Raw genomic sequence first — 21073 nt, forward strand, 5'->3', positions numbered from 1 at the left:
AGAAAAAGTGTGAATTTCTGACTGGTTGTGAGAAAAATTAGTCAAGAAAATAATCAGTAATTTTTTTGTTAATGTAGACCTTCAATATTGATGTACGGCAGTTACATTGGGCAGAATATATAGAGAACTACTGCTTGGGAACTAAGAAGTACGTATTGAATGAAGAAATGTCTGGCCTCCCTGCAGCCAGAAAACATCTGAACAAGTGAGTTTGATGCATGGATTTGATTGCTGCTTGTCTTCCTTATGAAATATTCCACAATTTTTTTGGTAAACTGGTATATTGAATAAAAGATATTGCTAATAATTTATTATATTTAGGAAAAGTACTTACCTTTGGACTGGAACTATGGTAGTATTACTTTAGCCTAAGATTGTTGAAACTTACTGTCTTCATCAGTTTATGTCTTTCTTAGTATGAATTTCAGGTGGAATTGAGTTTCAGAAATTACTATTATCTTTATTTATATTGCTACTTAAAAAGTAAAGATATTAGAAGAAAGATAGTTTAGATAATCTATTTTAAAGGTTTGTGTTTTTATTTTAATCCTCAATAATCTTTGGAGGAAGAGAAGAGAATACATTATTCGGCATAGAATATTTTTTCTTATATAAAATAGAGCTATATCTTTATCTCTTTATACGAGTAACACACTGGTTTTTTTAAATACTCAGAAAATAGAGGAAAAATCACTGGTAATCCAGCATTCAAAGATGCAGATAATTTTTAATGGTAATCTCTTACATTAGTAGTGCTTTTTAATATGATTTTCATGACACTTTTTAAGACTTTCACATTATTATCCCTCTCATGCCTCATAACTCTATGAGACTTTGCAGGGCAGCCAGCTCTACAGATGAGGAAATTGAGGCTTAGGAAAGTTGTATTTGCCTAGGCCATATTGTATTGAGTGGCAAAGCAAACTAGAATATTGATCTTTGACTCCATATTCGAAGCTCTTTTCTCTACATCATTTTTCTTACATTGCAGTCCTATCTTGCACTGTCTGCTGAAGTCAGTATAATTTATGTAACATTATTACATATCTAAAGGTTTGTATTTCTTTCAAACACCATCAGAAACATCAAAATTTTTTGAAACATGAGCTGAAACATGAGAGTAACATATTGTTACTCTTTGAGAAAAGGGAAGATCCTCTATCAAGTTAATGTCATGTTTTATGCTTGGATAAGGGCTTGTCCACTTGGCCTTTGATTTTGTGACTGTCAGCTGTAACTGAAAGAGTAAGTTACTTGTCTGACAACTTGTAAGCAACTAAAGATGTCAAAAAAAAAAAAGGTTTGCTCTATTTTGTCTGTACTGTGATGTAAGTAATGAATGAACCTTTTTAGATAAGATGGGAAGCTCTAGAAATTCAAGGTACATACCTGGTTTACCTACAGTATACTTAATGCCTATCATAAGTTTCAAATTAATATGGATTTGAGCTTTGATTAAAAACTCAGTATTAGCTGCCATCTAACAATATTTTATTCTGGAAAATACTGTCGAACATATCTCTTGATTTGCTTTCCAGGTTGCGGAATATACGTTATGGTTTTAATACTATCCTTGTGATCCTCATCTGGCGCATTTTTATTGCAAGATCACAAATGGCAAGAAATATCTGGTACTTTGTGGTTAGTCTGTGTTACAAGTTTCTGTCATACTTCCGAGCATCCAGCACTATGAGATACTGAAGACCAAGAATTCAGCATTAGAACATCTATACATATGGTGATCTAAATGTACAAAATGTAAAATGTACTTAAGTCATCTCACCTTTTGTCAAGACATTAAACCATCTTAGATCGGAGTGTGAAGTAAATTATGGTATATTTTATGTAACATTTTAATGTTTATGCTCATAAAACTTAGTGAACACACTGTGTTATGCCAGCTCAAATCTATAGTAGCCACCAAAACCATGACTTAATATTTTGAGCCCTAGAAGAAAGGGGTGTGCTGAGGACAAGAGTGGGGAAATAGGAACACTGACCAGTATAACTGTGCAATTCTGGAACATATTAATTAAAATATGCCTTAAAATATAGTGAATTTCTAATTCTAATGTTCAGTGCAATGGAAGACATTCATTTGGACAGTAATACTAGCTAAGTTGGTAGATATTTGATTCTTCAGTGTTTGTTTTTTTCATTAGTTGAAGTGGGTTTTAGTTTTGTTAAAATTATAACCAACCTATTTTCACATCATTCTGTAAGTTAAATGGTATCAAACATGAAAGACATGTTCTCATTTTTCTTTTTCTTATTAAATGTCTGATGCATATCATTTTTCTATAAGCAATCAGTTGCTTTTAAAATCAGAAGGCTATATTATTCTAATGACTCTATTCGATCTAAATGGGTTTGAGAATCCATATCAGCACCATAACGTGTTTTTTGACAGAAAGTGAAAACAAATTCAGTAAAACTGTTAGTATTAAAAAGAATAGGAATACAGTTTTCTTGTCCACATTATGATCAAATAAAAATCTGTGAGATTGTTTATGTTTTGAAGCAGGAGGATTTCTTGAGACTTTGATGGAAGTGGGAGTTTGGAGGGATTCACCATGCTTGTGTTCTCCTCCCTTTATAAATTTTATTCATAGGACTTTTAAAAGGCTTGTGCTATCTTTCCAATGAAAACTGAAAGTGCATTATTATGGAAGAATGTATTTGCAGGTAGTAATAACATTAAAAAAATGTACTCGTGTGTAAACACATACTAATTTTGACCTTGAAAGATGAATTCCTTCAAGAAAAATAAAATAATGCTTAAGATAATGTGTACAAAATTAAATAAAGGACTTTATTTACATACCACATAAGGTAGCAAACTGTTGAATGAGTTTGAAGGTATCATTTATTTTTTATGCATGTGGTTTTAGCTTTAGAAAGAAATGCATTCTAGAAACAATAGCAAGAAAATTGATGTATATTTTAATGATACATTAAAATTCCCTTTTAATCATAATAGTTAACCCTACTTACTGTTTTAACATACATTTGATTTAACAAATTGTTCAGCATAACACTTCTAATTAAGTTTATCAAGTTGTACTGTATTAAATAATCAGCAGTGTATCTGGAGTATGTTTAAAGAGAACAGTTTGCAATACAAAAAGTTACATGGAGCTTTACATCTTAACTTTGTCAATTTAAATGCAATGTATAAGAAGTTTATTTTGCTATTGTGAAAAACTAAATGTAAAGGAAATCACCTACTTTCATGCAGGTGTATAATCTTAAAAAGGAAAAATGCTTCCATGTTGAAGCCAGATTTTCTGTAGTAAAACTTTTAAATATTATTTTAAAAGAAATATGTATATAAATATCTCTATATTCTTTGGAATGATATTAAAGTCTCTGGTCTAGGACCATACCTTATATAAAGGTATAAGAGACCATGACAATGTCTGAAAATGGAATAGATAATGATGCCTTTTATTTAAAGTGGCCCACATAATATACATTTGAGTACTCCATCTCTCCAAATGTATTTCCATAATGTGTTGAAAACATGCTAACATTTGTATGATTTTTATACTTCTGCTGAATAGACTTAGAATCAGATGAATTGTGTGTCTTGCAAAAGAGTTGGGGACAACTTGGGCAGGCCTATGAAGTGCATAAGGAGTATATGTCTTCTGAACGGTTTTATTGTTCTTGTAATCTAGCTTAAAGAAATGTTAACTGGGAGGGTGCTGAGGCCACTGCATTAATTTGTGTGTTGAGTTCTGTTGTCAAAAGAAAACTAATGAATAAATTAGTTTGTCATTCTAGAATTTAAAGTTCTAAGATTAGTATAAAGAGTATATAGATTGTTAATCCCCACCAACTAGACTTTGAACTTAAGTCAGACTTAAAGATTTGAGAAATTATTTGTGTCATTTACTAGACGTGATTTTTAGTTCTGTTTGATTATATTTCCTACACAAACTTCCTATTTAACAGGATAGCCTACTGAATTAAATGTTTCTTATTTCATTTAACTCATTTGATTAAACTGTATTCTAAAACATTTGGGGGTTTTCCCCCATTCAGTTTTAATCTTGGAATATGCATTTGTAAATTGTGATGTCATTGAAACTATATTTATATTTGACTTGGCAACATTAACATGTCCTAAGACTCAGTGCAGAGAAGCTTGGCAGTATGTTCTTTGACTTAAGGATGGCATAAAATAATCATTTTTGAACCTGTGTAATAAAGCTTGAAAGCAGGGAAAAGAATTTCCTTTTCCCCCTTTTTTTGTGTTGTCTGTAGGAATTAACTTGGGATTTTTTGTTTTGTGGGGTTTTGTTTGTTTTAAATGTAAATTGAGAATCTTTTATAAGAAGTAAATAAAAGCATTATTGGGTGCCTTTGTTTGTAAACCAAAAAGTAATAAATGAATCCCTATATTTCCATTATAGTATTTATTGTATTTTTATGTTCTGAAAATTATCCATGGAACAATATGGCTAGGATTACAGGAAGCAGTCCTTAATTACACTTCTTGTCTGTTTTAGGCGTACTTGTTAATTCTTATGTCCTAATTTTATTTAATTCTGAGTTGTTCACACAGCATTTTAGGGAAAGCATACAGGCAGGATGAACACTTTGTGTTAAAGTGTTATTTTTATGTATTACCTGGAATGAGGCAGGTTTTTTTCTGTTTTCTAAAAAGTAACCAAGATACCTCCAGGGTGTCATTAGGTTCCAGCTGCTCTCCTCCACATTGAATGATATCTTGTTAATTTATAGGCACATTTGTAGTAATTTATATGTCTATCAAGTAAGTATAAGAGATAATTCATTAGTAATAGGAATTAACTGACCCCTTTTGGACGGGGGAGAGCATCAGGCTGGGGTCAGGTAAGTGTAAATGGCCTTCTGAGCATGCTCTTCTAGGCTGACTCCCAGCCCTGACATGAAACCATTAGCGCTAACTTGCTCTGTTTTGAGAAAAACTTTCCAACCTTTTGCATGAGAAACTAGAAAAAGGAATGTACGCCACGTAACTGGATTACAGAAATGAGTTAATAGTCTCTGTGATAAAAGAAATATATGAAGTATTTTCTTATTGAATTAATATTTTTGTCTTAAGCATTTTCTAGTGATAGAATGTATTTGTCTTTTTTCCTGGTGGTACCCTCTTAGCATATATCTTTGCTATCCTTAAGATCCTAAACAAATCATCTTTGTCAGTTAAGTATAGTTGTGCAAAAATTGTTAAATCCTTTGTCTTTATTAAAGAAAAATTTGAGTAACATTAAGTTTGATGTGCTCCTTTGCAAGTTGATGTCTCTAAAATTCATTTATTTAGAAAAACATGAAGTGGTAAGTAAAAGTTTAATGTCTTTACCATGGGCCTGAACTCAGAGAAATAAGGATATAATTGTTTTTTGGCCAGAGATCACAGATGATAGCTATGATACCTGTAATTTTATACAAGGGGGAAGAGAGACAAGCTTTTTCTGAATTCATTTATTTAAAACAAAGTTAACATTCTTAGTTATTGTCTTCAAAATACTTTTCTCTTCTAGACATTTAATTTTCATTTTTAAAGTTCCATGAAGTTGAATTAGCTGTCTTCCAAAGATGCTTTGGAGGCAGAATTCCTTTATTTTCTGCGGTTGTACAGTAAACCTAATTCTTTCTCTCTCATAAAAATCTAGAGAGCTTCCTTTCACTTGTTTTGAGCAAGGTATAACTAGAAAGTGTTAGGTTGAGCCATATAAAAATGCTAATATGTCTTTGACCTATAAGAAATCTCATATGGCTCAGTCTAGTATTATAGCTGCCTTTTTTTCTTTGGTTTTCTAACACACCTGAACCTAGACAGATGGGTGGAGTTATATTAAAGTAGTCATCCAGATTGTTTATCAGTATTTAGTTGTTTGACATTTAATACCTAACTTTCTGCTTTATGTCACATCCTTAACAGGTTCTTGTCATTTCCCCTAACTTCTCCCAAGTTGGTTGTTGGTTTCTTGAGAGCGAAACCAGCATTGCACATTTTATGTTATAAAAACAACATTAATAACATTTGTTAAGTTCTTACAATGTGCCAAGCACTACTATAAGGATTTTACATGTAATAACCCACTTATGCCCTCTGTGTTTGTAAGTGTGATAACTAAGGTATATGATGTTAATAAAGTACCCCCGGTTACACTGCTAGTAGCAGAGCCGAGACTTGAACTCAGACTAGTTCCAAAGCCCACGCTTCAGTCCATTATACTGTACTGTCTTTCACCATAGGAATACAGATATTTCTGGACTATTCAGAGGTTACCTGACTTGTACTAAATGTCTTTGTTGACTTCATTTAAAAAACCCAGCATTCATCCATTCAACAAATTTTGAGTGCCTGTTATGATTTAGGCACTGTGTCTTATATTGCAATTATTGCAATTATCTGTATCACATACCAAACTAAGCTGCCCAGTGGCCCAGTCCTGAATATGACACACTGCCTTCCCTTAGGATTTTATGATTTGATATAGATAAATAAGCAGATAATTTTCATATGTAATGACAGGCAAGAACAAAATACTAAGAGCACAGAGAAGCGATTTCTTGCCTATTTCAAGAAAGCTCATAGAGTACTTTTGAATTGTGGTTTTATGTCAGATTGGTGGAATGCTGGGGTAGGGAAGCATCCAGGTTTCAGGAAGAGCATTTGCAAAAGCTGGGAGGTGTAAGGAACCCAGAGGAAATGTTTTGGTGCTAAAGGAGAGGATGGCTAAAGAAAGATGAAGCTGTAGAGATTGCTGGGCCATCTGAGGGCCTTCAGATGCTCAGAATGCACTATAGGCTATGGGATGGCTATTACAACATCATTAAGAAGGTTTTCCTAGCCAAAGCATATCTGTTACTGGAAAAGGGGTCCCAATCCAGACCCCAAGAGAGGGTTCTTGAATCTCGTGAAAGAATTCTCGGTGAATCCATAAAGTGAAAGCACGTTTATTAAGAAAGGAATGAAGAATGGCTATTCCATAGGTAGAGCAGCCCTGAGGGCTGCTGGTTGCCCATTTTTATGGTTATTTCTTGATTATATGCTAAACAAGGAATGGATTATCCATGCCTCCTCTTTGTAGACCATATAGGTTAACTTCCTGATTTTGCCATGGCATTCGTAAACTGTCATGGCCCTGGTGGGAGTGTAGCAGTGAGGATGACCAGAGGTCACTCGCATCACCATCTTGGTTTTGGTAGGTTTTAGGTGACTTCTTCACTGCAACCAGTTTTATCAGCAAGGTCTTTATGACCTGTATCTTGTTCTGACCTCCTATCTCATCCTGTGACATAGAATGCCTAATTTGGGAATGCAGCCCAGCAGGTCTCAGCCTTATTTTACCCAGTACCTATTCAAGATGGAGTTGCTCTGGTTCAGATGTCTCTGACATACCCAATATCTCTTAAATACGAGTAGATTTTGTACTTTAAATGAACAGACTTTTAAATATATTTTCTAAATGAAAATTGAAGAGAAAAAAAATACTGGTATAGTGTCACTTGTTTTTTGAGAATACAGACCATACCAGCGTTTAAACAACCAGTCTCTTTCTTTTTCAGTTTTCTATGATTCTCAAAGTGCAATCCCAAGACCAGAGGAGTCAGCATGGTCATCACATGGGAATTCACTGGAAATGCAAATTTCGGACCCCACCCCAGACCTATTGAGTCAGAAACTGGGGTGGAGCTCAGCAATCTATTTCAACAAGTCCTCCAGGTATTTCTGATACACACTAAGATTGGAGAACCACTGGTCTAAGAGTCAGTCTTCATGCCATACCAACACGATCTAAGTGGAATGCTTTTCTGGGATTTTGGGACAGGGTCAAGTAAGCACCATTTAAAAATCAATGTTTAATGCCAGGCACGGTCGCTCAAGCCTGTAATTCCAGCACTTTGGGAGGCCGAGGTGGGCGGATCATGAGGTCAGGAGTTTGAGACCAGCCTGGCCAACATGTTGAAACCCCATCTCTACTAAAAATACAAAAAAGATAGCCAGGTATAGTGGCACACACCTGTAATCCCAGCTACTTACGAGGCTGAGGCAGGAGAATTGCTTGAATCTGGGAGGCAGAGGTTGCAGTGAGCTGAGACAGCACAACTGCACTTTAGCCTGGGTGACAGAGCGATACTCCATCTCAAAAAAAAAAAAAAAAAAAAAAATATACCAAACGTGTACATAGAAAAAGGTCAACTGGCAAGAATAAGGCCAAAATATTAAAGAAGTTAGCGCTATGTGGTGGTCATGAGTCCCTTGTTCTTTTATATTAGTTTTCTGCAGTGACCCTGAATGATTTTTTAACCAAAGCAAGGTTTTTAAAGTAATGTAAGGATGAGGATGCTTGGATATAGAAAAATAACAAAAGTGTAAAAAATGTCTTATCTCCAATAAAAAGTGAGGGTTCATTCAATCTGAATTTTTAGCTTGAGACAATTTTTCTTGTGAGTAGGGAACAACAATTTACTAGGCTGCTGTGGCCCTTGAGATTGTCCAGGTTTTTTTTGTTGTGTGTTTGGTAGACTTGGTAAATACTTCCACCCTTACCAGTTTCTAACTTGGTCTTTCTCTGATGACCTTGCCAACCCCCGAGTATACATCCTGTCCATATAATAAGTAATCACTCCTCCAGCTAGCTTAGTTTTCCTTTGTGATTCCCATTATAATGCTATGTTGGCATTCTCATTTATAAATCAAGTAACTGTGAGTTTATAGAGAATCAGCTCTCACAGAGACTGCTCAACTCATAGTAGACTGAGAAGGTATTTCTGGTCCTTAAAGCTGAGTTCTAGAGCCTGTGCTATGGGAACGTCTAACTACCATAGCATGGTACCAACAGTTGTATTGCTAATTTTCAAATGTGTTATTAGAAGAAATCTGAAATAATCAAGATTCTTTTGCCTTAACCTCTATGAAAACAGCCTAACCTACCCCATTACATTAAAAACGCCAATTTACATTGTTTCCTCTATTTGATGTATGAGCATTCTTACAGGGCAGGGCCTATTTTTTAAGGTACCTGGCACATAGAAGTTACTCAATGAATGTTTCATCTTAACTGTAGAATGAAATTTGTCCTTCCATCAGTCACAGGATTCTTAAGCTTCCTGCTTATATATAAGATTTTGCAATCAAGACTTTGCCAAGGAGGGTATAAAAGTTAACACCACTAACTCTTGTTGTTGGTCACCTAGAGATGTTAACGCAACGTGTAATGCAAATACCCCATGTTAGAAACTCCACAGTTGACAAACTTTACTGTCTTTTATTCAGTAAGCATTGATTAGCTGTTTGTGATCCATTAATGTAAAATCATACTAAGTGCTCTTTTCTAAATTGTTAACAGATCATAATCAAAGTACTAACAGATGCCTTTACACCTCCAGGGTTTTTCTTTGAAGACATTTTTCCAAAGAGATCTAGTTGTCTAGATTGAGGGGCAACTTGATTTCTGGTTTATGGATAGGTTTGATGACTCTGCTGAGCTCAGTAGTGCTGAAGTGGTTAGGAGGGTGGGCTGTGCATGTGACACCTGACAGAGCACAGTAGATGAACACTGCCCTGCCTATATCATCTGCCTTCTGCAATATGCCAGAATGCATCTTATAGACCTACACTGATTTTTTTATTTTTCCCCCATCTGGTACAAGAGACAGTACACAGTGCACTGTAAGAACTGCCTACCTTGTTCTGAGATTCACCAGACTTCAAGCCTTAGTTCCCTCAGTATTCAATATTGTTCTAACTCAAACCGCATTATAAACACCCTTCTGCCTCTCATGTATTGTCAGATATACTTCACCTACAAGTACATTGTATATATCCATACTCTGTTAGTTTTACTAGACCACTAGATTCTGGGTTATCAGAGTAAGTGGATAGTTCTTAAATAAATGTCAGTACTTGGGTCCTGGAGTACCCAGAAATCCTCCTTGGCACTAGGTAGATATATTAGTATCAAAAACACACACAAAAACCATCCTGTAGGAGGAAAATGGAAGAGCCCCTTAGAGCAGAAAGGAAATCTTTTTTTCACTTAGTGGAGAAAAATGCAAGGGGCAAATGTTGACTTTTAGGCATTCTAAAACTCCACAGGCTTTTTTACAAAGCTTGAGTATACTGTATAAACCTAGCTTCATCTCTTTGAAAGCCACTTATACTTGTTTGCCTACCCTGGTCTCATTTGCTATTCTTCTTTCTGTCACATAGTTCCTTGACTGATCCTGTCTGCTCGTGCCTTCCCCATCTCCCATTTGAAAGCTCCCTTGCCAGCTGCAATGAGCCTCCCAGGATCAGCTGGCATTCTTCTTCCAGGGGACTGGGCTCCTATAAGGTCCACATACAAGAAGAATGACACTTTTGGAAATAACCAAGCAGTTACAGATTAGTGTTGAAAGGGATTCTTAAAGAACATTGAATATTGCTAACTTGCTAAACTGACTCCCAATTTTACCACTGACCCTTGAAGGGTCAGTGGTAAAATTGGAGTCAGTATATATGTGTGTGTGTGTGTGTGTGTGTGTGTGTGTGTGTGTGTGTGTATATATATAAAATGTTAATATATATATCCTATTCCTTTTATGTCACATAACTCAGCAAATAAAAGGTGCTGTCAGAGAATATTAATTTGTTGGGGGAGACCTTTTCAGAAACAATAGTTTTTAAAAAGCAGAAAAGGTTTGTCAAACATTATGCTTACTTAATTCTTCTTTAATTCAGATGATTTCTCTGAGCTCACACTCTTCACATTATTGCTAGGGTTCTTGAAGAATCAGATCATAAGTTTATAAAGCCCCAAACTGAAAATGCCATCTCACTGGATGATGCCAATCACTTTGCAGTCCACAAGCTCAGAGTTCATTCTAGCTAACCCCCAAACCAAGATCTCATATCTGGCCAGGTCAAAATTACTGGCTAACTTTTTAAACATAGCGGTTCCCTGGACTGACCCCTGGAGTTTCTTTCTTTTCTTCCTTTTCTTCCTTTCCTTCCTTTCCTTCCTTCCTTCCTTTTTTTGTAACAGAGTCTCACTCTATCGCCCAGGCTGGAGGGCAGTGGCATGATCTCAGCTCACTGCAACCTCTGCCTCCTGAGTTCAAGCAATTCTCCTGCCTCTGCCTCCCAAGTAGCTGAGACTACAGGCTAGCACCCCTGCACCTAGCTAATTGTATTTTTTCTAGAGACGGGGTTTCACCACTTTGACCATGCTGGTCTCGAATGCCTGACCTCAAGTGATCCACCCACCTTGGCCTCCCAAAGTGCTGGGATTACAGGTGTGAGCCACCACGCTCGGCCTGACCTCTAGAGTTTGTGATTAGAGAAAAGCCCAGGGATCTCAATTTTAAAATTCTCTCCCAGTGACTCTGATGATCCAGATTTGATTGTGCCTGCCCTAAGCCAGTGATATGCAGCAGGATCATCTGAAGAGCTCCATATACATAGAGGTGTCTAGGAGCCATGTATCCCAGACAACTGGGACACGGACTAGACATTTATAATAATCCTTGTGGGTGATTTGACATACTTAGGGTATTTAAGAGCCACCCAAACCTTTTCAAGAAATGTTTTGCCACTCTTGGGGAAAAAATTCCAGCATTTTTTCCAAGTAAGACAAAAGTAGATGACAACAATGTACACAATTTCAGTTCTTTAGCATTTTTTCAGCAAATTCCACTGCCATTTTAGTATAAACATTCTGTTGTTTTTGTAAATAAATATACCTTACCTGCATCTCTAACATACTATTCCATAGTAACTCCAGAGCAGAAGTAGCTGGTCACTTCTAAAATTTAAAAAATAATACCAGCATGGGCAATATAGTGAGACCCTGTCTCTACAAAAAAATAATTAGCCTGGCATGGTGGTATGTGCCTGTTGTCCCAGTTACTAGAGGCGGGGGTGGGTAGGGCTGGGGAGCTGAACACAGGAAATCAAGGCATGATCACACCACTGCACTCTGGCCTGGGTGACAGACAGAAACCCTGTCTAAAAGAACAAACAAAAAACTATGATAACAAAATCCTTTTTTTTTTTTTTTTTTTTTTTTTGAGACAGAGTCTCACTCTGTTGCCCGGGCTGGAGTGCAGTGGCACGATCTCGGCTCACTGCAAGCTCCGCCTCCTGGGTTCACGCCATTCTCCTGCCTCAGCCTCTCCGAGTAGCTGGGACTACAGGCGCCCGCCACCACGCCCGGCTAATTTTTTGTATTTTTAGTGGAGACGGGATTTCACCGTGATCTCGATCTCCTGACCTGGTGATCCGCCCGCCTCGGCCTCCCAAAGTGCTGGGATTACAAGCGTGAGCCACCGCGCCCGGCCAACAAAATTCTTCCATAAGGATAGAGAAGCAGAACTGTATTGTGGAAAGAGAGAGACTGACTAAGTATAAATTCACTGCCACTTACCAGCTGTGTGGTCATGAATGAGTCAGCCTCTCAGCTTCAGTTTCCACATCTGTAAAATAACTACCTGGGAAGGTGGTTGTAAGCATTTGAATAGTACAATGAATAGAAAGTGTGTGGTACATAGTAAGTATTCAGTAACTCTTCCCTCAGAATCACCAAAAAAAGTCCCAAACTATAAAAGGAATTATATTAGAATTATATTAATGCAACCTAATTTATATTTTCCACTTTTACTCTATGGTTTTCCGATTTCTAACATTTTATTTCTATCACATTTTCTTTTTTAAAACTATTTTTAAGGATTACAGATTCTGAAATTTTGAGAAAAAATAGAAAACATTAGTTCCCTTTTCTGTTTGTGGTGTTAGTAATAATATCTCTTTCCTTGAGCACCTCCCCTACTGTGGCTTTTCTGCAGCCAGCAGTTCTTGGCCTCAGAGATAGAGAAGATCCTTCCAATCTTTCCCACCCAATGACACAATTCCTACTTACTTCTCCCACAGGCAGAAGAATTCCTCAGTTTGCAGCTTCCAAATTATCCATCCCATGGTTTTTTTTTTGTTAGCCAGACCTCGAGACAACTCACCCTCTTTCCCACCTCCAGTGGTCTGTAGGCAGCCAGTTTTCAAGCAAACAAGGGTTTGTCTTCTCTTCTGGGGTTGAGAAATTTACAGCATGTAACTTGGGCCCTATTTGTTTCCCAAGAACATTTTGGGAGTTTCCCTCCTTTTGCATGTATTTAAAAGAGATAAACCTGAAACACAAAATAATTTGATTTTTCTAATTGTGTAACTTGGCTCCCAAGAACATTTCACATTCCACTAGCCTTATAGTCCTCCATGCTGAAAAATTATAGGCACAGGACAAGCAGTGGCTTATAATTCATTAAGACTTTAAACTGTCCGGGAAACAAGCTCCCAGTTAACTGAAACAGGAAGGAAATCATCTACTTAGCCGTGTATGCATTTAAAATCTTGAAATTGAGCTAGATTCCTTCCTCAGGACAAAAATCTATGCCAGAATAATTTCACTTACAACTAGAAATTGTAAAACACATGTGTTTAGAAATTGTTAAATCACAGGTTCTTAGCTCTAGTTTTGGGTCTTTTTTTTTTCTTTGAGACAGAGTCTCACTTTGTTGCCCAGGCTAGAGTGCAATGGCATGATCTTGGCTCACTGCAACCTTAGCCTCCCGGGTTCAAGCAATTCTCGTGCCTCAGTCTCCTGAGTAGCTGGGGCTATAGATGCCTGCCACCACGCCCAGCTAATTTTTGTATTTTTAGTAGAGATGGGGTTTCGCCATGTTGCCCAGGCTGGTCTTTAACTCCTGACCTGAAGTGATCCACCTGCCTTGGCCTCCCAAAAGTGCTAGGATTACAGGCGTGAGCCACCACGCCTGGCGTGGTTACGATTTGGGTCTTGTTGCTCCAGGCATTCCATCAGCTTTCTCAGCCATTCTCATTTTCAAAGGAGTGTGTACGATGTTTCCACAGTCAGTTGCCACGGTTTTTTTCTAGGCTAATTTACTCTTTTTTTCCATTACAGTTTAAATGAATACATTCACAAAATAAACCTGGTTATCTTTTATCTTTTTTCCTTGGCTAGAATTTCCTAGTTATTTCAACTGAGTTGAGTTTCTAATTCTGATTCAATCCCCACCCTAACCTCCTTCCCCTAAAAGGAGAGTTCCTATGCTCAGTGTTCCCCCTTCACCCCTGCAGAGCCCTCTTCTCTCTTTTCCACACTGCTCTTTGCCACGGCAAGCTGACCTTTGTGGATGACACATTTGGGTTCCCTTGCCTTCTGGCTTCTGGTGGGGTTCAGCCAATGAGGGGCATTGGCAGGAGTAGAGGACCGAAGAGAGGACCGAGGGGTTATTCGTGTCACTCCCTATGGGCTCTGGCTTAGCAGTGGTTGCCTTCCTCTGCCAAATGCCAGTGCTTCCATAGGGTGGCCCTACTCTTAAGGCTACACATTTCTCAGAGTTTCAATAACTGCCACCTCCCTTTGCCCTGACATTCTCCTCATTGTGTTTCACCATCTCTTGTTGGGTGCCATGACCCTGCTCACACGTTTGTAAATAGTCGTTTCCTTAAACTCTGTTACTTTTCTGAGGGTGCTGCTTCCTGCTGGACTTGGGTACAGCTCCTCATATACATTTTGGTAGTGCTGGTTCAAGACACCAAATATGACGGAATAAAGCCTGTTGACCAGTCTTGACAAAAATTGTCACTGCCTTTTTCTGTTTTTCCAATTGGCAAGTACTTTCCCTGTCAGTACCTGATGTACCATGAGGACACCATCATTACATGGGAATCATGTATGCTGTTTCACGTGTCATTATATGGCAGAGTGTGGAGACCACAGATTTGGTCAGTCCACCAACGTCCAGAAACCAAATTCTTTGCCTTCACAAACTTCTTTTCTACCCAGTCTGAAAGTCATAGCACTTCAGTAGAGTGCCCTTCATCCATTCCCTGAGATCCACTCTGCTCTGGAAGAGGAAGAGACTGCTCAAGGTTCCCCAAAGTGGAATTATCTTTTTTTTTTTTTTTTTTTTTTTTTTTTTTTTTTTTTTTTTGAGATGGAGTCTCACTCTGTTGCCCGGGCTGGAGTGCAGTGGCATGATCTCGGCTCACTGAAACCTCTGCCTCCCGGGTTCAAGTGATTCTCCTGCCTCAGCCTCCCAAGTAGCTGGGACTACGGGCACCCGCCACGACACCTGGCTAATTTTTGTATTTTTAGTAGAGACGGGGTTTCACCATGTTGGTCAGACTGGTCTCGAACTACTGACCTCAAATAATCTGCCTGCCTCGGCCTTCCAAAATGCTGGGATTACAGGCGTGAGCCACCGTGCCCAGCCAGGAATCATTCTTAAATCTTCTCTCTCCTTATACTAAATATTGCATAAGTCACCACATGTTTTCCACCCTAGTCCCTTTTCTTTTCTTTTTTTTTGAGACGGAGTCTCGCTCTGTTGCCCAGGCTGGAGTGCAGTGGCGCAATCTCGGCTCACTGCAAGCTCCGCCTCCCGGATTCACGCCATTCTCCTGCCTCAGCCTCTCCGAGTAGCTGGGACTACAGGCGCCCGCCACGCCCGGCCAATTTTTTTGTATTTTTAGTAGAGACGGGGTTTCACCGTGGTCTCCATCTCCTGACCTCGAGATCCGCCCGCCTCGGCCTCCCAAAGTGCTGGGATCACAAGTGTGAGCCACCGCGCCCGGCCCCCTTAACTTTCTTACGTCTTCACCACTAGTACTGTGATCCTGAAGACCAACACTTCTCTTACATGGATTATAACATCTTTGTAACTGGTCTTTGTGCCTCTAGCGTGGTTCCTTTCCAAACCATGCCCTTTTCAGCAGCCAGAATAATCTTTCTGAATCACAAATCTGATCATCCCTTTTGTATACCGGCCCCAGGATCAAGTCCATACTTCATAAACAATTTCTAAGCTCATTATGGTCTGGACAATAGCTTCTCATGTCTCACATTTTTCCTACTTCTCACACCCCAAGCACTTTTCGTTCCACCAAAATTCTAGTCTCTTTCTTGCCTTCATCATTATGTCCTTCTGCCTACAAAGTTCTGTCTACTTTCACCTGTCTTTCATGTTTCAATGTGGGCATCATGTCTGTATCAGGAATGCTTTCAACTGTAAATATCTAGAAGCCCAGGCTGCAGTTAGTTGTTTTTTATGTAAGAAGTCTGGAAAGCGGCAGTGGCTAGCATTGACTCACTATATTTTTATTTTTATCACTATTACTTTTAATAGAAATTATTATTTATAACAGTAAGGTTAGTCTTTTAAATTATTGCTCCCATGGTTCTGATAAAACTCTATTCCATATTCTCATTCTCCTGGTCCAAACCAGGGATCACAAAGAACCAGGTTTTATCTGATGTTTTTGCAAATCAGCTAGTTAATAGCTTATACCTGTGTTAAGAAAAATGTTAAGGCCCAAGAGGGGCTCAGCAGAAGAGAATGCCATGCATGATCATTCAGTCATGTCTGTCACGGGTGCAGAAAACAAAAACATGACAATGTGTGCTATGTATCTGCCATCTTTTGTCAAACTTATGTATCTATAAGCGGCCTGGTGTTAATACAGTTTTCCATTTACCTTGTCAGGATGGAAAAGGACAGTTCTAGAACAGGAAAAACATTGTGATTATTTGCCTTTAATCTGTGGAGCTGGTGAATTATTCCACTTTAAATGATAAAACCTCACATTTCTAGGATTAAACTCAATTAGTCATGTTATACTAGCTTTCGTATAGACCACTAAATTTATTTGGCTAATATTTTAACTTATCATAGTATACTTTGAATTAATGTTACACCACCTAACATATAAGAACCTTACGATAGTATATTTCCATTTATCTCCTCCCTATTTTGTGCTTCACTGTGGTCAACTTTTTTTTTTTAACTTTTCCAAGTGGTACACAGAGCTGCAATGCATAGTTAATATTTTTGTTTAAATAATCAACTGTTTTTCTTGTAATGAACTTAAACAATAATAAAAACATTTCTGAAGTTTTTTATTCCAAAACTCCATGGTCAATTCATATTTCCAACTGCTGACATTTCCCTTCAGCCTGAAAACATTAACATTTCTTGTAGTATATAGCTTTGCTGATGAATTTCATCAGCTTTTTTTCTTTATTTGGAAATGTCTTTATTTCATCTATTTTTTATCTCTGGAAAAAATTCTAGGTTGACAATTTTTTTCCTTATTACTTTAAATATTAATACATCATTCTATTTTCTTTTTACCTCTGTTGCTTCCCATAAAAAATCAGTGATTATTCTTAGGATTGGTCTCCTATATGTACTACACCCTTTTTCTCTGGCTGCTTTATTTTGCTTCCAGCAATTTAACTATAATGAATGTGTTAAGGTTTTGTTTTTTTTTAATGTTTATACTGCTTAGGTTTTATTGAGCTTCTTCTGGGGTCTAGGGGTTTATAGTTTTTATTAAATTTAGAAAAATTTGGCCATTAAAATTTTTTTTTTCTGTGCCAATCTTACTCTCTTTTATGCTGAGACTTCGTGTATGCATATATTAGACTCTTTAGTGTTACCTCATAGGTTACTCAGTCTATGTTTAATTTTTCATTTCTTTTTCTCTTTGTGCTTTGGTTTGGATTGTTTTTATTGACCTGTCTTCAAGTTTACTGATTTTTTTTATAGTGTCCTATTTACTATTAAGCCCATCCATTAAAATCTCATTTCAAATATTATACACTTTAGTTCTAGAATTTTCATGTAATTATCTTTTTTTACTCTCCGTTTCTCTATTGACAGTCCCTATGTCCATCTATTCCTTTGAATCTTGAATATATTTGTAATAGCTGTTTTAAAGTCCTTCACTGCTGATTTTAACATATATGTTGGGGGCTGGGTTTGGTGGCTCATACCTATCTATAATCCTAGCACTTTGGGAGGCCAAGGCAGGAAGATCACTTTAGGCCAGGAGTTCAAGATCAGCCTGGGCAACATAGTGAGACCCCAACTCTACAAAAAATTGTTTTAAATTAGCCAAGTGTGATGGTATGCACCTGTAGTCCTAGCTATCCAAGAGACTGAAGTGGGAGCATCGCTTGAGCCTAGGAGTTCGACGTCGCAGTGAACTATGATTGTGCCTGGGTGACAGAGTGAGACCCTGTTTCCAAAACAAAACAAAACATAAATATCCTGCCTGGGTCTATTTCTTTGCACTTTTTTGTTTGTTGTTGTTGTTGTTGCTATTGCTGTTCCTAATTATAGGTCCCATTTTCCTGCTCCTTCTCATATCTAGTAATTATTATTGCTTGATGAACATTGTGGTTCTTGAACTCCTGGCCTCGAGTGATCCTCCTGCCTTGGCCTCCCCTTATTCTAAGACTAGAGCAGACCTACTCCAAAGGTATGGTCATTCCAAGCTTTCAACTGAATGCCTGGGGTACTCAGTGAAGTCTCTTTATTCTGGCTAGATGGAAGACCAATATCTCCAGCAGTGTGCAAGCTTCAGAATTATCATTTAGCTGATAGGGACCCCATTAGCTGTTTCTTGACAGGCCTGTGGTCTATTGCTCTGTGCATCTTCTGCTTAGCAATTGGCCAAAGACTCAAAGGGGCCCATATGCGGATTTCAGGAGCTTCTTCCCTGTATAACTCCCTCCATCTTGTATCCTGACCCTCAATTTCCAGCCATTTCAGCAGCTCCAGCCTCTGATCTCTTTTTCCTCCATGCAGGTGGACCATTGCTCTCCGTTAGTCTCCACTTTTCTGCCTAGGTATATAGTCAGATCCATTTAGTTTTCATTTTAAGGGATCTGGGGAGTCACTCAGCTCCCAGCTTGGACTCACTGGCTGGGCCCAGAGAACTTCCTGTTGGCTCCCTACCAGACAGAGAATGGTCCAAAGGCAACTAGGAAACCACCCTGCCGTGTGAGGCTCTGCTTTGCTGTTTGTACCCTGCCGACATCTTCCTGGCTAGCCTGACTCACACTTCTCCTGGATTCTAAGCAGCCTGGTCCAAGCTGACAGTGTGTCACTAGGTAGAGAACACTTTTCCTTCCTCATCTTTTGACCCTCAATCTAATCTTGGTAGTGTTTCTGGCTGTCTGAATAAGGAAGTACCTAATGTCTAGAAAGAAACCTGAAGCTTTCTTTGACTCACTAGGCAAGGGCAACAAGCTCCCTGTTGCCGATATACCCTTTGCTAAGTTCACCTGCACCCTTAGGACTTTCAAACCGGAGAGCCCCACCAAAAGTCAATATTAGAGAAAAGGGGAGACTGGAGGGAGTTTTAGCCTCTTCATAATCTCCACTAACATCCCATAGCCTTCCCTTGTTATTCTTTGAAAGGGATAATTTTTCTATCATAAAAAGCTTGCATATAAGCATTTTAGAAAATATTGCTACTTATATTGATCTGTAAGTTAAGTAATGTGGACTTTGGGTTCTTCAGACTAGACTCTGGGTTGGGTTGAAATTTGGGGTCAAGATCTGTATGAGGGATCAATACCTGTGAAAAGAAGGGAGTGAAAGCTGGATTGGGCAAAGAAAGAAATCAAACTGTGTTGCAGGCCTGATAAAGTCTCAGCCCCATGGCGGGGAGCGCAGGAGTCAGTATTGCCTGTTAAAGTGTGGTGCATCAAGCTGCAATGGCTAAGCCTTGATACCCCACCTCTCTCAGGCACCAGATAAAGACTGATGATTTTGGGCTTGGCAACTCTGCAGGTGAGGTAGACCTGGAAGGAACTGACATTGAAGGCTGTCTGCTGGCTACATCCCCTGCAGTTGTGCAGCAAGTCCTTCTTCAAAGAGGAGTGCAGTGGTACATCTCTATTTCTACCACACAAAAAAACGGTGCTTGCAATGGAAATGCAAGTTTAAGGCAGATCTTCTCGCTGACCTTTCCAACCTGCTTACCACTTCTAAGAGCCTCCTATTTAGAAAGTCTGGAGCCAACTGGACTCATCTTTTGAAACACCAGGAGGCAGTGAGGACCAGACTTATCACAGAGCCTCACTGAGAGGCAGTCAGGGCAGGGGTCACATGGCAGACTCCAGCAGTGGTCAGTGCATGTATCCGCACATCTACCCATCTGTCCATCTTCCCATGTGTCTGTCCACAAATGGACCCTGTGTCAGGTTCTTGGTCAGGGGCTGATGAGATAACTGTGGCTCCAACACCTTCTCTATCTTCAAGGAACTCATAGTGAGGGTGACATCGCCCGGAGCACAGCAACCCTCAGACAGGTGACTGCACCCTCAGCAAAAGGGCTTCAGCTAGTCAGATATTCACATGGCCTCTGAGCCCAGAAGCCAGTGTCAGGCATTGAGAAGTCACCCTATGGGAGAAAGTACTAGTCATGAGGCCACGGGCAGGGCTGGGCAGGCAATAACTGCCAAAGTAGGAGTCTAGGCCTGGGCTCAAGAGGCATGGGTGGGCACAGAAGAGCTAGGCCTTGGGCTCCATGGGACTCTTGCTGGTCCCAAAGCCTGAGGTGTCTGGGCACAGGATGCAGCTGAGCTTTGAGGAACTGGGAAAGCTGCAGTAAATCCAGAAATGAGGGGTGATGATGATGTAGGGAAGATGTAGGAGTGGAATGAGGTCAGGGGCATCAGCAGTGGGTGTCTGTGACAGGTGGGAGGGCCACAGACTCAGAAAGCTTACGCTTTCACAAGACACTTTTCTTTTGGAGAAAAGTGAAAGGAAAAAGGGGATCAGCATGCACTCTCAGGTTGATTTCTGCTGGGGCAAATTCTCTTGCACACAGGCAGTAGGGAAAGAAAACCAAAACCAAAGCACAACTTGTCTGAACAGCCCTGGTGGGCTGCTTTGCCCACTCCCCACGGTGGCCATTTTGTGCCTTCTCCACTCTCCACAAGTTCATAATCAGTCCAGATTCTTTCTCTCAAATAACAGAGAACATTGGTCATGAAACCCCTCTAACTTACAGACTCTGACCTACAGCCTCCTGGGTCTCAGCCACATCCCTTCTCCTTCAAAGCCAGGCTCCTACCTGTGTTAATGTGCCCTTTTCCTCTTGACCATCCCAGGACATCTACCTATCAATTATTCCTTCTAGCCTTTTGCTGTCCACTTCCTTCCCTTTACCCTGGCAGCCTGCTCTGATATACTCCATGGAGAGACAGGCACTCCCTGTACT

At 39.1% G+C, this 21073-nt stretch overlaps 1 protein-coding gene across 1 annotated transcript in view; it reads left to right on the forward strand.

The window, feature by feature from the left end:
• The window catches only part of FAR1 (fatty acyl-CoA reductase 1), a 63917-nt gene extending 58656 nt beyond the window's left edge, over positions 1-5261 (forward strand). The window contains exons 11-12 of the mRNA XM_030829003.1: positions 78-205; positions 1539-5261. Of these exons, the coding sequence (XP_030684863.1) occupies positions 78-205; positions 1539-1701 (291 nt within the window). The 3' untranslated portion in view covers positions 1702-5261. The remainder of the gene's footprint in view (positions 1-77; positions 206-1538) is intronic.
• Positions 5262-21073: the final 15812 nt, after the last annotated feature.

Source organism: Nomascus leucogenys, chromosome 15 (assembly GCF_006542625.1).
Source record: "Nomascus leucogenys isolate Asia chromosome 15, Asia_NLE_v1, whole genome shotgun sequence".
NCBI classification, from domain to species: domain Eukaryota; kingdom Metazoa; phylum Chordata; class Mammalia; order Primates; family Hylobatidae; genus Nomascus; species Nomascus leucogenys.